The 15,383-nt window shown below is 39.9% G+C and overlaps 2 protein-coding genes across 6 annotated transcripts; one reads left to right on the forward strand and one right to left on the reverse strand.

Annotated features, from left to right (window-relative positions):
* Positions 1-584: 584 nt before the first annotated feature.
* On the forward strand, positions 585-7,571 carry LOC101156325 (transmembrane protein 198). Of its 5 annotated transcripts, none has more exons than XM_011477524.3 (6): positions 585-813; positions 1,046-1,164; positions 1,915-2,211; positions 5,850-6,425; positions 6,523-6,644; positions 6,719-7,571. In XM_011477524.3, exons 3-6 carry the CDS (start codon positions 2,058-2,060, stop codon positions 6,887-6,889), a joined length of 1,023 nt encoding a protein of 340 aa, XP_011475826.1. In that variant the 5' UTR covers positions 585-813; positions 1,046-1,164; positions 1,915-2,057; the 3' UTR covers positions 6,890-7,571. The 5 variants fall into 5 exon arrangements, with proteins under 5 accessions (XP_011475826.1, XP_011475824.1, XP_011475822.1 ...); XM_011477522.3 differs by having other exon boundaries at positions 586-858; positions 6,520-6,644; XM_011477520.3 differs by having other exon boundaries at positions 586-813; positions 6,520-6,644.
* A 156-nt stretch (positions 7,572-7,727) lies between these two features.
* Positions 7,728-11,575, reverse strand: LOC101156575 (matrix metalloproteinase-19-like). Its single transcript, XM_011477527.3, has 9 exons — positions 10,746-11,575; positions 10,199-10,287; positions 9,983-10,113; positions 9,698-9,910; positions 9,360-9,605; positions 9,176-9,277; positions 8,904-9,068; positions 8,641-8,768; positions 7,728-8,557 (listed from the first exon to the last, which is right to left on the reverse strand). Exons 1-9 carry the CDS (start codon positions 10,836-10,838, stop codon positions 8,318-8,320), a joined length of 1,407 nt encoding a protein of 468 aa, XP_011475829.1. The 5' UTR covers positions 10,839-11,575; the 3' UTR covers positions 7,728-8,317.
* Positions 11,576-15,383: the final 3,808 nt, after the last annotated feature.

A 15,383-nucleotide genomic window follows, 5' to 3' on the forward strand; every position in this document is an offset into this window, starting at 1 on the left:
AAACGTGTGAATCAGCTCTGATTTGTTGTGGCAACCACTGAAGGGATATGTCAAAAGGTGGACAATGTTCAGAGTGACGGCCTGACTGATAATGGTATGTAGAGTGAAACAACAACCCAGTGTACCTGGAAGTAGATTCCTGGATTGAAACTGCACCAAACCTTCACTTACTGTATCTGCCCTTACAACACTTTGGATCCACATATGAAGGGGGAAAAAAACTGCAAAATACAGAGAAGCTACAAAAGCTACAGCTTTTTTTGTTAATTTTCTGCAGCTGTGATCAAAAAGTCACATCAAATATGTATATATGTTTTTGAATGTATTTTTGGGATTTTAGCTCACACTTTCTTTATTTTTGAAGCTGAGACGTTCATTTATTATGAACAGAAGACCTCAATAAAGTAATTAAAGGATCAAGTATTTGTGCTGCACCTCAGAGGTCAGACAGCAAACCCAAGCTTGAAAATGAGATAATCAGTTTAAACTGTATCCTGTTACTTTAAGCTAAACGAAATTAGGCTAAAAAAAAGTGCCAGCAGGCTTCAACAAGGTCATAGGCGTAGGGAGAGTTAAACTCGGCTGACTCGGCCTTTGGACTTGACCGACGCTGGGGGCAGATGGCCGATCTCTCAGGCGTCAGCTGTTTACAAGCACGGATGAAAGACTCGGTGTGTTGGACACTGAGTCTCACGCACAGCTCACAGAGAGGAACTACACTGTCCACAGAAGATCCTCAACAACTCCTCACTCATAGGAATTTGTGGACTTTTGAAATTTGACGTCATTTTTCGGAGATATGAATCGCTGGAGGTAGACCACAACTGTTCTTGCTGCATTGCAAGCTCATATGTAAAGGTGTTGCTGCCTTTCAAGTTTTGGTATATTTATAGGGTGTTAATCCAGTTGCAGCTGCAAAAGAAAATTACAGAAATGATTTTATTTGATAGAAAAATAGTCTATTTCTGTACTATAAGAAGCATTTATACCACATAGTCTAAAATGTCTAAATCTAAAAAGGCTGTGTTGATTAACTGACTTACAGGGAGAATATCGAGTTCTCAGGAGAATCACTCTCCTGCTAAAGCTCCTCTAATGCCATTTGCTGACTATGGGATCCACCTTGAACAGCTTAAAATGTCGCAACAGTAGCACATGCTGCAGGTAAACAGTTCTCCTATCATCTAAGATCAGCTCTGTATTTAAACGTAGTTTCTGCCTATATGCAGATGAGTATTTCAAATTTAGTCAAGATCAATAGTTGAACTTTATGCTGCTTCAGTATTTAGTTTAAAACTGATTTAACTTCTTTCATTTAACTCTTCTTAGGTTTTCTTTTCTATTTCTTTGGGATGAAATTCTTGTTTTTCTAAATTCTATCTTTATATTTTAGTCAATAAAATTATAGGTTCATGTTAAAAAATGTGAATTTTACATGTCAAATAGTAAATTTACTTAAATGAGGCAACAGTAAATAGTTCCCTGGTAAAATCCCTACATACTTTTTTTCTCTCTCTATATATATGGGAACTTTTGAAAAGTTTTATTGCTCGCTTCATTTTTGTTTTCATCATTTTTATATTTTCTTCGAAAATGATGCAATCTGTTTTTAACTTTTTGTCTGGATGCCGATGATGTAGAGTCAATAGGTTGTTTCCTCATCTGCATCCTGTTCTGGAATCAAAAGAGAAATTTGGAGGAGATCCCGAATTTCCTTTAGATGTTCCTGAACAGGGAAATTCGTTTTTTGTATCCTGTCATGTTTCCTGCTAAATGTCAACCAATGAAATTCTAAGTGGCACGTCTTTGGGAGGAAAAGCTAAAAATGCCATCAGAAAATGAGAATCCTGGCAAATAAGGTAATATAATTTCTTTTCTTTTTTATCTTTTGAAAGTGTCTTTTTCTCTTTCCAGGTGCAAAACAGGAAACATTTCAATGCATACTTCCTCTTTTCCTGGTCCTCACATGAGGGACGTTCCAGTGTTTCTCGTCCAGTAAACTGAGCAGGCTCATGAGCAAATCACCTGCCCAGCGAAAAAAGCAATAATCCTGTGAGATGGCAGTCACTTCATTTTACGTTGCTGAGGAGACAGGAGCTGGCTCAACGGAATTGGACATCTGCACTTCTGGGATTAATATACAACATGAAGCCCTCCCCTCTTTTGTCGCCTCCTTTTGCCTTTCATTTGGCCTCATCTATTGCTTTTTTGGTACGTATGAACAACCCCACCGGGTGCCAGAGCGCTTCAATTCAGTTCTGTTACACCTAACTGCACCAACTGCTTCTAGTGTTTATTGAGTCATCTAATGGCTTAAATCCTCAGTGACAGGTGTCTGCAGGCTGCCAAGAGTTTAGTGTAGATAAGCTCAAAGCTGGAGGTGGCAGGCGGGCTCTGTGTCTTCATTCGACAGCATGTATGAAACACCACCTGCTACTGGGAGCTTTTCTCATTGATGTCATCGTTTCATAGCTGACAGCCCCTCAAAGTGGTTCAGATGGGGTTTTTAAGACACTACATTGGAAACACAAAATTATTTATGCAAAATAAGTGTTTTTTTCTGATGGAATATGTTATGGTGAGATAAATTCAGAAACTTCTAATCAACTTCAAAAATCGATGTTTATCATGAGGAATTTGAAAGTAAACAGCAAATTCTGAGGTGAATGTTAAACCAAGGCACACAGGAGTGAATAATGTGTAAACATAGTCAATTAAATATAGGTAAAGGCAGAAGCATTTAATAGATCCTTGTGCTTATTATGTCTGCCAGGCAAGGCTGCAAGACATTTTTTCTTCTACTGTCCAAAAGATGGAGTTATCCCAGAGTGTTTCCAGCACATCTGTGGGGAAAATGTTGCTTGTCCAGCTGTGAGACAACTGTTAAATGATTGGACAAACCCAAATGCAAAAAGAGAGGGGCTAACAGAACCTGGATCAAATTGATATTTAGTGACTTTCCTTTTTAATTTTCTCTGAAACCACTTAATTAATAAATAACAAATGCTTAACATCTGGTTATCTCTGCCATCTCAATCCCTGCCATTGTTCCTGCACTCCTCTTATAATGTTGTTGCGCTGCTTATAGTGCGATTAGCACCAGGACTTCAATACATGAGCTCAGTGTGAAGCAGGAAACATCCTGGACAGACAGTTAATTGCTCTCATTGGCCTGTGCCGGCAAGAAAAGGAGCTTCAGTCCCACACCTTCTTCTATCTTTGGGAGTCTGAAGTGATATTGTTTGAGGCAGGTTTGAAAAGTAAAGTTACTGGAGATGGGTCAGTTCACTTAGTTACTATGTGTCTTGTCAAACATCCAAGTCAGTCCATCTGAACCTCAATGCAAATCTTTGTGACAGAAATAAGTATCCGTGTTGGCGAGATGTAACCTCCATGACAGCTGTGTTCAGCACATGAACAGTTCAGAGCTAAAAAGAAGTGTGGGAACTACAAGCTTGGGTCTTCAGGATAAAAGTGAGGTTTATTCTGTCTCACAGCTGTACAGAAAACATTTGTTCTTCTATTAGAGGATGAACACGCCTTTACTAAGGCAGGTTCCACATGGTAACTGAAGCAATATCCCAGCTTGTGATGCTTGTCAGATTATATTGACAGGCAGAGAGTCATGGAGGGGCTGCATAGTTAGACAGAAGTTAGTGGTGTCTCTCTCTCTGGAGCTTTTATGAATTACGGTTGGATCAGGCTTTTTTAATTTTTTTTTCAAATAAATGTATATTTATAATAATAATAATACATTTTATTTATAAGGCGCCTTTCTGGGCACTTAAGGTCGCTGAACAACATGTATACAGTATAAGAAATACAATAAACAGTTAAAACAAAAGCAATTTTTTTTTTACTTGTTCTGTCCAACAACTGAGCAAACAGATGAAAGCTGAAGGCCTTTTGTGTTGGACAGGTTTTACTGTCACAAAAAGAGGTTTTATTTCTTCGAAAACCAGAGTGTAAATCTGTATAAACCCCTTTTTGTTTTTTGTTATTTTTTATTTTTTGTTACATTTAGTGTGTGTGGGGCGGGAGAGGGAAAGAATGTGAGGGGGGGATGGGGGGTGGAAGAGAATAAAACGAAGAGAGGTGGAGAAAGTGGGGGATACAAGCGCTGATTTGAATAAGTTATTATTTGAAGCTGTGTAACAATTATACCAGATCTGCTGAGACGACAAATATTACATCTGAAGCAATTTAAATACATACACAATTGAATAAAATGTATATAAAAACATGAAAAATGTACTGTTACAGTGAATAGGCCATTTGGAAAAGATGAGTTTTTAGTTTTGATTTGAAATGTGGGAGTATGTCAGTGTTGGGAGGGAAGGGACAGAAAACTGGATAGAGGAAGGGGAGTGGAGAGAGTGAGCAGGTATGGCGACATGAAGGAGGTCAGAGAGATATGGAGGTGCAAGTTTGTGAAAGGCTTTGAATGTGTAGAGCAAGACTTTGTATTGAATGTGGTATGGAATGGGGAGCCAGTGAAGCTGTTGAAGAAAAGGTGTGATATGGTCGATGGACTGAGTGTGTGGGATGATACAAACAGCTGAATTTTGAATCAGTTGAAGTTTATGGAGGGTTTTTTGTGGGAGACCAAACAGAAGTGAATTACAGTAGTCCAGGCGGGAAGTGACAAGGCTGTGTACGAGTACAGCAGTGGACTGAGGAGTGAGGGAGGGCCGGAGGCGTTGTATGTTGCGTAGATGGAAGTAGGCTGAGCGGGAGTTACGTTGTTCATGTGAGAAGTGAAAAGAGAGACTACTGTCGAGGATGACACCCAAACTCTTTACCTGAGGGGAGGGAGAGATGGTGGAGCCGTCAATGGAATGAGGGAAATGGTTGGTCTTGCTCAGGGTGGATTTGGTGCCTTTCAGAAGAAGTTCAGTGTTATTGCTATTGAGTTTTAAAAAGTTTGAGGTCAACCATGATTTGACTTCATTGATGCAGTCAACCAGCGCTAATGGAGGCAGTGTGGAGTTGGTTTGGTTTTTAACATGTTAATACTTACAGTACAGTTAATATGATACAAACTTGTGAATATTAAAGTTATAACAAAAATCACAATAACATAATACTAATTACAATGCTCATTGAGGCAGAAATTTAACTCATTGAAATAAGTCCCTTAAAAACAAACTGTAAATTGTTAAAAGGAGGAAAACCTTTTGCTTCATTGACTAAGCTAAAAAAAAAAAAAATTCTTAATGGGCCCCTTTTTTGCATTAGTATACTGTTATTTAAAATGAATGAATTTAAATGTCCTTTTTTGAATGTTTCCAGCACAGCCAACATCAGAATGCTGCTAACTGTCCACCTCTTTCTTGATTTGAACATAAGTTGTTGACAAAAAGCTGAGGTTGTCTAATAGAAACTCTCTGAAGCACCAAAAACAAAAGAAATATCAAGTTCTAAGGAAAACATTCATGTCTTGTTATAAATATAAGTCAAACTGTAGTTAAAACGTTTTTTTTTTTTTTTCATTTTTACCATGTATTCACAGTTTAATTGTTGTGGAAATAAAGTACTTTATAATTGATGTGATGCTCAAAACCTTTCAACCCTACCTTATCAGCCTGTCATTGAGAAAGCACACCTGATTTAAATAATCAGCAGCAGGTAGAACAGGGAAATCAGAGAAAGGACACCGGATCTCAAGGACTGCATATTTGTGCTTAAAATGCTTCATGAAAGACAATACTTTTTGTTATGACAAAGATTTAGAGACTAATGGAGCTCCGGAAAGACCAAAACCACAAACGTTTTAGTCTTACAGCAGACCATGTTGGACTTGAAAGCTGATCAGAAAACTGAACCTCTGTTCTTCTCACACTTCTCAGGATACAGATGCTTCAAGATGGTCATGTTCCTCTCGGGCTTTATGTCTGGCTCAGCAGCTGTGCTCCTCGCCTATTACATTGAGCCTGGATTAAACCCCCAGCTGGGGGAGGAGACGAAGGCCAGCATTGGCCTGGGAGTGGGGGGGCTGTGCGGACTGGTGACCATGATGGTGCCCACGCTCGGACTCCTCCTCTGCGGCCTGCAGCTGGGGAGCCTCCTCTCCCTGTCCATCCTGGTGGTCATCGCTCAGTTTCACAGCTTCACCCCGGTGTGGGTGCCTCTCGCCGTGGTCCTTTCTGCTTCCATCCCCACTGCCTTGTTCACGCTGCAGTGGCAGAAACTGTTCGGCATCATCTACACATCTGTGCTGGGAGCGACAGTTGTCATGCTGTGTGTGGACTACATGGTCGGTACATTTATGCTGCCAGATCAGGTGGATGAGATTTTCTGTCAAGCTGCCCCACGTCCACTCTGCTGGTACAACTGGGCCATCACTGGAATCAGTCCAGTTTTGAGTCTCATGGGTGTGTTGGTGCAATGCTGGTTGACAGCAAAAGGAGTGTCCCACAAAGCAAGTGAGTTTCAGTCGTTCTCATGAAGCTTGTGTTTTTATTCTTTATATTAAAATTGCACCAAAAACGTAATTGGTCAACCTTGGTTGTCTTTCAGCAGTGCATAAAAAACAGAAGAAAAACAACAAAAAGAACAAATACAGAGAGTCGGGAAAACCTCATCCGTACCGGCGTCGCAGGCCTCCAGTGCTGAAGCGTTACACAGGGGACGTCCTGGCTCCGGTGAGTCCCTGAATCTAAAATTTTGATCCTTTTGGTCAGTTTATGATTTGTTTGTGTGTGATTCTCGAATACAGAAGATCTTGTCTGTCCTCCAGAGTTATCTCCAGAGCCTTCAGGAGCGTCAGATGGGAACAGGCTCCTCCACCAGCAGCGTCAGCACCATCGCACACACTTTAATTGACTTTGACTTTGACACGGGTTCCTTGGTGCCTCTGACAGCTGCTTCACCCGTCTTCTCAGTCTGAGCATCAAGTTACTGTAAACTGAAAGTATCCATACAGCATTCTGTGACCTTTGAGGGATGAAATGGTCGTTCTGACATTTTCTCACAATTTGAATGTTATTTGTTAGAAAATTTCAATGTGAAAAGTTACAAGAAGAAAAAAGTCAAGCAAACCCAGTCATTAACTGCCTTTTTACATAATTATTCGAGCAGATTATCGTAGACTTCTTCTTAGACAGACTGGTTTACTTGACTACACTATGAAGAATGCGTTTTTATTCTTTGAATAGCTTTTAAGTTACTGGATACTCTCAGGGATTTAATGCATTTACATTTTTTTTGGCACTAATCAGCATTCAACCCAGCCGTACACAACACATAGTACAACACAATTGTTTGCAAGTCTTTAATTTTTAGGAAAGCATAGGTTTTCACTCTTTCATTTTCTTATACAAGTAAAGTCAGAATTCACATGACTGAATATTTCTACCACTGATGGTTCAGGTTTCCAGTAATCCAGTGGTCATTCTCTTCAAAAAAGGACTTTAAAATGTCATCAACCTTAAAGAAAACAATGAAGTTTTATACTAAAATTGCAAACTATTTCCTGTTTGCAGGTTCATTTTTAGATGTATTTAGCTGATGAACAGATTCAGTGATTCAGATTCAGAGATTTGATTGAAAATAAAGGTGCTTGGAAATTTTCAAAAGCACAGTTTTTGCCTAAATATGTTGGTAAATCTGTATTTGCTGTAGAAACAAAAGTCTTTACATACATGAAATTAACATGAGGATTGCTGTCCTACTAAAAAAGCAAACCGAAAGCAAAGAAAAAAAAAAGACAAATGCATGAAAAGGTACAACTTTTTATACTTCTTTTTTTTTATGATTCCATAACAGTAAACAAAGAAAATGCTACGTGTATATTCCTGGATCACCAGCTGACTGATCTAATCTGCCTGCAGGTTTGTTTACGCTCACGTGCCTGACTTTCTCAGCAGCTAATCCTCATCCTTTAAAGACTCTCAAGCTTCCCTTTTTTCACCTGTTTAGGCCTTTCCAGACACAACCCAAAGCAAAACACGGGTTATTGCTCTTGATTAACTCATAAAAAACTAGAAATGATTCTATTTGCAGGGATAAACACTTTCTGTAAACATCAGGAATACACTCATTGTATTTAATAAAGTAAGGAGTGTGGGCACAATGGCGCAGAACAACCAAGAAACGGGATAAAAACATATTTGTCACATTTCTGATGTCGTCAAATTCTCTTAAATAATCCTGAAAGTGTGGAGCAGTGAAATATCCTGACAGTCCAAAATTCTGTTAGCTAAATTTGATCAAAAGTGACAACTGTGAAAGCTTCTAAACTGAACACCTCCTTGAGGGACGTGAAGGAAGCTTTTTTTCCCCCAGATCTGGTAAGTCCCTAGTGGCCTCTGGTGGCTCAGTCGTCACACTGCATCCAGTGTGAGGCAGTGTCTTGAGGAGAGTCCTCGTCCACAGTCTGCCGCTGCAGATTCACGCGCCAGTGCTGTCTGCCTTTAAACAGATACAAGTAGCCATCAGTCCATGCCACAGCAGCATCGATGTTGCTGGGAACTCCTTGGAAGAGATGACCTATTGGTTTTGGGAATGAGTTGAGGTTTGTTGAACCAATTTCATCCCACTGCCAGTATCCAGAACCCTAAAAAGAAATACGTGTTTTACTAGAAGCTTGATGTTCATCTACTTTTACGGTAAATAAAGATATATTTTTTTGTTTCTTACTTTGAAAAATACAAGTTTTTTGTCTTTAGCGAAGTAAAAGGCTGAGTCGATATTTCCAGGTATGTTGGTCAAAAGTCTCGGGAAGCCACTGTCAAGCTTAAAGTCTGTGTATCTCCACACTTTTTCTCCTGTGAGAGGACACATGCAGAGAATAAATACTCCTGACACAGTGGAGTAAAAAAAATAACCTCCTGAACTGTGTTCATGCATCCATCAAGTGTTTTCTGGCTGGATTCATGTCAGCAACTGCAAAACAGATCTACCTTTCAAAAAGTAGGATTTGCCCGTCCGCTGAGAGTGAACAACTGCGTCCAGGCTGCCTGGCAGCTCCCTCCACAGTGCAGAAATTACAGTGGGAGAGCTATAGCTGGAGCTGGAAACTGTCCACACGTACTGCCCACTGAAAACATATGTCCTTCTAGATGGACCTGCAGACACAAATTCCAGTGGAATAGAGAAAACACTCAATATTCTATGAGGAAAACACAAAAACTATTATTTTTTTAGCTTTCTAAAAGCATCTGTGCTGTTATACCCAACATGACCGCATCCATAGAGGCCTTGCAAGGATCAGGCCTAACCCCTGCTGGCACTGGCTGATGAAGGGTTCCAGATGACAGGATCTTCTTTGGCTTTCCTGGAAGGAAACCATCCTTCAGCTGCATGAACAATACTTCACAGAGAAGTCATATTCTCATGTGCTAATATCCCAGCATTACCATACAGAGACTGAATCCCGTTTATGTCATCTGGATGCAGCTTGAAGTCAGAGCGGTATCCACTGTAGATTGGTCCCATCAGTGCACTGTAGTACTGGGAATGGGCCAGGCCCAGAGCATGGCCGATCTCATGAGCTGCCACAATCCTCAAGCTGAAGCCATGGCTCTTCCCCTCCGTCCATAGTTCATCTGCATCAAAGTGCACGATGCCTGACTCAGGGGCATCAGCGTGAGCTAAAACACGGCCTTAGGACAGAGCAACAATTCAACTTTAATATTAGAGGTTCACTTTTGGTTTAAATTTCCCTTCACAGCAATGGTCCCAGCTCTTCTCCTACCTCGGCCATCAAACGGCACGGGGCATGACTTGTCTTTTCTGTGAAAGGAGATCTTGATGTCAGGTCGTCCTTGTTGAAGCTCCTTGAATCTCAAAGGTGACACGTCACTCCATAATTTAAAAGCACTCTGGATGGCCTGACGGGTCTTTTCGAGACCCAGGTGAGGAGTGTAGTTGTAAATGCGGTACGTTAGCATTTTCTTGCGCCAGTAGCCTGTACAAGAAGACCTTAGGTTTACATGTTTCATCCCACAGTGAAGATACGCTATTACACAAAGGCACCCACCCATGACTCTGTAACTGAGAGAGTTGTCAATGAATGAATCCTCTAAGCCACATCGAGCTCTATTCATCATTGCCAGGGTGGCTGAATCCAGGTTTCCTGACATCTGCATGTTTGTCACTTTCTGAAAGATTCTGGTTTGAAATTTAGTCCAACTTAATTCAAGAAAACTATAAATGTTGCATAAAAAAGCTTTGATAACAGAATAAATGTGGTTACCTCAGAGCTTCAGCTATTTTTTCAGGTGGATAGTTAACATCTTTACTGTCCAGTGGGATATGAAGATACCCAAACTTTTGTAGATACTCCTGAAGGATGAGAAATCATTGTAAGGCAGGGTGAAATGACCGCTTTCTTTATACAAACTCTCCATTTTGTAAGGTTAATATTTATTCAAAAGAGTTGGAATTGCTGGTGAGCATTAATGTAAACTCTTGGTGTCACAGGTTTAATCCCACAGCTTGATCTCACTTAAACAACTCCAACGAGTTTTAAAAATAATCTGCTGATGCAGAAATGTCATTACCTATCCAGGTCAAACATTAAAATACACCATAAAATACAGCATTAAAAACACAGCACTACATCTATAACATTTTCTTTTCTCACAAGCAGTCCAGTTTCTATCATACTCATCGACGACTATAACCAGCATTTTCTAAAAACTTTTAGATTTAAAAAGTAGTCCTAAGAAATTACAATGATGCATAGAAATATCTGTGTAAACCTGTCCAAATTGTTTGAATCTGGGCTTTTTCTTTCTTACCACTGCTTCTGTGAAGCCCCTGCTGCTCAGGGCAACCGATGAGCCTGTTGACACCAAAATAAGAAGCACCATTAATTCCAGCTTCAACTCCATTCTCAAATCAGGCTTGTTTTCCAAAATTAAAAAATTCAAGAAATTAGCATCCAGCACAGTAAGTAGACATGCTCCTTTTCTATCTGATAAGCCAATCTCCTATCTTTGCAGGCGTTGGTACGTCCATCCTTTGTGTATTAAACCAAATATGCCTGTGCTGAAGCTGGTCTCTTGGTTTAGGCATTCAGTTTTTATAGTAAGTATTTAAGGCCATGCCTCAAAAACCACACAAATAACACTGTCGTGGAATGTGATATGTGGACCATAGGAAAAAAAAACTTCTGAACTTGCATACCAACTTTAGAGTGAATAAAAATAACTTTAAAGAAAGTACATTGATTAGGATTTAAGTCTGCAAGAAAAAGAGAAAAAAGGACTTTTAGGCTGTAATTTAAAGCATCTTTTTTGGGGTCTTTTTTGTTGTTCTGATGTGTTACTTGAAATATCATTGCTTCCTTTTGATTTACATTTGTTAACTTTGCAGTTTATTCTTAACATTCTTCGTTTTATTGTTTCCACTCTGGGAAGAAAACAAGTAACCGCATAGCCTCGATGGGACAACAGCAGTTAATTATGCTGTTTTTAATGTACTGCATGAGCCCATACAAAAAAACCAACAACGCCCCCGCGCAGGCATTTCAATGCAACAAATCATTTTGGAGTGGGGACAGGGGGGCGGCTCTCTTTCCTGCACTCCTACAGCCTGATAAAAACTGAATCAGTCACACGGCTCGTGTCTTTTTATGAGTTCAACTTAAAGATGAGGAACTCAATCGCCTGGTTCCGACCACTAGAGGGTGTCTCTTTTGAAACTTTAATTTTTTTTACTTCTAACAACGTATTGACTTGCTTTACTAAAAAAAGAACATTAAAATCCTCCTAATGATTACCATAAAAATGATCAAACCAAACACATCTACTTCAGTCTGTGAAGAGTCAAAGAGGAACAAAACAATGAGATCAACTCACACGACATAAGTTTGACAAGAGAAAAAGGCTTGCATGTTTAGAATGACTTAACACAGCAATCCATCTAACATGTTTTAAAACAGTGTGCCCACAGAGGAAACACACAGCGAAAGGCATTACAGACCAGGAATTTCCTGAAACCCAAAGAACAACACGAACAAAGCAATAATTCTGAGTTGTTTCTAAAAAAAAAAGCTCTAGTTTGTTGCTTTCTTTAATAAAATTGTTTTTAAAACTAACAGGTACACAGCAGACCAAATAGTTTACTAACGTTTTTGAATTTTTGCAAAGAAAAGAAAAATAAAACTTTCCACATCTAAAAGAAGATAAATCATGATTGAATAGCATATTCAAAACACAAAAATATGGACCATTGCAGATCTCAGTTTTTGTTTTTTGAAATGAATCTAAACAGTATTAGGTGAGTGAGGTGTGATGTGTTTTTTTCTATTTACTGCTGGGAAAACTGGGCTGCATGGTTGTGCAGTGGTTAGCGCTCTTGCCTTACAGGAAGAAGGTCCCAGTTCCAGTCCCAGCTGGAACCCTTCCGTTTGGAGTTTGCATGTTCTTCCTGTGCATGTGTGCAGTTTTTCTGGGCCCTCCGGTTTCTTCCCACTGTCCAAAGAGATGTTTCATAGGTTGATTGAGTAGTCTAAATTTTGCCTAGGCGTGACAGTAAGTGTGTAATTTTTGTGTGGGGGTGTGCCCCGCCTTCGCCCAACAATAGCCAGGTTAGGGTCTGGCAGCCCTGTGACCCCAAAAGAGATACAACATGGAAAGAAAATGGGTTGAAAAGGAGAGTAAAACCCCACATTGTTACTGTTGACATTGGGATTAAGGCTAATCCATTTTGTTTTTCAAATGTGGTGAAAATATTTTTTTAAATGTGTTTTCATTTTTTCTTCCAGATTTTAATGTTTCTAAGATAAAGTCATGTCAGTTGTCTAAGGTGGAAAGTACAAAACTTGAGAAAGGTTTTTTGTTTTCATTTTATTTCTATCTCAGACATTCTTCTGACTGGTTAGATGGTTAGGAGTTACTTTTTTAATGGTCCATTCCATTATTTTATTTTTACAAAACTCCAAATCCTGCCGAGTTTGAATCAGTCCATAAGGAATGGGTTTCTCTCTCCCTGACCCAAATTTCCGTAGGAGAGGAAGTCAGTCGTGATAAGAGGTGTAAGATTTTATGTTTTCCAACCATCCAGGGACATTCCAGTCCAGTGAGTTGGAGGAAGACAAAAAAAGCTGCAAAATCATCCATAAGGTTCTCTCTGGGATGTCTTTTTCTGCTTCCCTCTACCATATTTCTGTTATAAACCGAGTTTAAGTATTTTTTCCTATGGAAGAGATTATTGCCATGGCTCATGTTTTTACCACCATTCTGTTTGATTACAGTTGAAATACTTATTTTCACATTGTATTGTATATGTTTGAGTATTTTCTGTTCTTAACCTTTTCTTGATTAAATTTACTAAAAATGTACCAAAGATAAGAGACAAAATTATTCTACGAATCTCCGTATTTCCCACCTCGGAGATCATATTGTTTCGGTTTTTTTTAGACAGAGACGTTTTCTAGACCTTTTTCCTGGTATCTCCAGAATCCTTTACCCAGCATCATTACTGTTTCTCCTCTCAATATGTCTAAACCATCTCAATCTGCTTTCCTGCATTTTTCTTCCAAACGTCTACCATGACCTGATCCTCTGACGGATTCCTTCCTGATCCCATCCATCCTGGTCACTCCCATAGAGACGCTCACCATCTTCATCTCTGCCTCTCTTCTTTCCCAGAGCTGCTCTCACCATAGTTTTCCTCATCTTTCCTTTCATTCCTCTGAAAACGTTTTTGTCACACATCTCTTCTTCTCCTCTTCCCACATTCTCTATTGCTCTAAACTGTTGACCCTAAGTAATCAACTCCCACCAGTTGCTCTACCCTTTTCCTCTTCATCTTCCTTAGCACTAGAGTCATCTTCACACCATCATACTATGCAGTCAATCTATGTTCTCCACATGGTTTTGCAGTTGCTTATCTCTTGAAGATTAGATTGCACAAGATGTAATTAACTTTGTGCTTCTCCCTCCACGCTTGTACTTTATATTATCATAAGTATTCACTCACCTGCCTTGACTTACATTTAAACCGCGGTGCCATCCCATTCGTAGAGTTCAATATGATGTTGGTCCACCTTTTGCAGCTATTACAGCTTCAACTCTTCTGGGAAGGCTGTCCACAAATGTGTTCATAGGATTTTTTGACCATCCTTCCAAAAGTGTATTGGTTACGTCATACTGATGTAGGTGGAGAAGGCCTGGCTCTCAGTCTTTGCTCTGTGCAGGCCAGTCAAGTTCATCCACACCAAACTCTGTCGTCCATATCTTTAAGGGCCTTGCTTTGTGCTCTAGTGCACAGTCATGTAGGAAGAAGAAGTGGCCCACTCCAAACTGTTCCCACAAGATTGGGAGCTTGGAATTGTCCAAAATGTTTGGGCAGGCTGAAGCATTCAGAGTTCCTTTCACTGAAAATGAGCGACCAAGCCCAATTCCTAAAAACAAGCCCACACCATAATACCTCCTCCACCAAATTTCACACTCAACACAATACAGTCCAAAATGTACCGTTCTCCTGGAAACCTCCAAATCCAGACCCATCCAGCAGACTGCCAGATGGAAACTTGTGATTTATCAATCAATCAACCAAACTTTATTTATAAAGCACTTTTCATATAAGACATAACACAAAGTGCTTTACATTAAAACAAAACAAATAACAAAAAAAATAGCTTGAAAATTAAAATAAACAAGCATAAAAAATAAAAATAGAGCCCCCCTCCCCATACTCACATACAACCCCCCACTCCTTTCACACCTGAGCACGAAAACAAGATGTTGGAAACACTAATAATTGGAACCTCCCTCTCTGTAAATAAATGCATAGGCTGCCAGATGCAGCATCACAGGCGGGGACCAGCCTTGCCACAGCAAGGCGGGGATGCAGGTCCCCATCTAGAGCTGCAGCGGCTGCTGACCCAAAGGGAGAGGTTCCAGCTGAGGAAGCACCGGAAATAAAAATGAAAATAAAAGTGGGAATGCAAAAATCACTTTCATAAAAGCAAGTTTACTTCGCACAGTAGAAAAACAATAATGATTAATCTTCAGATTTGTCAGGAAAAACAAAGAAATAATTTCTAAAACCACCATTACAGCTCATGTTAAAAAACACCCCTTTAGTTTTAGATGGATTTATAGAAAATGTTGACACAAATAACAGACAGTGGTGCAGCGGTAGGGCGGTCGAGCCATGATCGTAAGATTGCAGGTTCGATTCCCGCCTTGCACGCCCATGAGTCGAAGTGTCCTTGGCAAGACACTGAACCCCACCTTGCCTCTGGTGGTAGGCAGGCGACTGTGTTTGGCAGCGGAGCCACCACCAGTGTGTGAATGTGTGAGTGAATGTGTGTGTGACTGGGTGAATGGGTCTGTGACTGTAAAGCGCTTTGGGCCTTGTAGGAAGAAAGGCGCTATATAAGTATACGCCATTTACAGTGCTGTTTATTAGTATCATGATGTGGG

Source organism: Oryzias latipes, chromosome 7, assembly GCF_002234675.1.
Source record: "Oryzias latipes chromosome 7, ASM223467v1".
Taxonomy (NCBI): domain Eukaryota; kingdom Metazoa; phylum Chordata; class Actinopteri; order Beloniformes; family Adrianichthyidae; genus Oryzias; species Oryzias latipes.

What these genes read in the sequence shown, in the direction of transcription:
- LOC101156325 (XM_011477522.3), top strand. Translation starts at nt 2,058, where the DNA reads ATGGCAGTCACTTCATTTTACGTTGCTGAGGAGACAGGAGCTGGCTCA. An exon ending in AGGAGTGTCCCACAAAGCAA is followed by an intron (nt 6,426 to 6,519) that starts GTGAGTTTCAGT and finishes GTTGTCTTTCAG; the next exon opens with CAGTGCATAAAAAACAGAAG. An exon ending in CAGGGGACGTCCTGGCTCCG is followed by an intron (nt 6,645 to 6,718) that starts GTGAGTCCCTGA and finishes TCTCGAATACAG; the next exon opens with AAGATCTTGTCTGTCCTCCA.
- LOC101156575 (XM_011477527.3), bottom strand. Translation starts at nt 10,838, where the DNA reads ATGGAGTTGAAGCTGGAATTAATGGTGCTTCTTATTTTGGTGTCAACA. An exon ending in CGGGATTCAGTCTCTGTATG is followed by an intron (nt 9,278 to 9,359) that starts GTAATGCTGGGA and finishes GTTTCCTTCCAG; the next exon opens with GAAAGCCAAAGAAGATCCTG. An exon ending in CAAATCCTACTTTTTGAAAG is followed by an intron (nt 8,769 to 8,903) that starts GTAGATCTGTTT and finishes GTCCTCTCACAG; the next exon opens with GAGAAAAAGTGTGGAGATAC.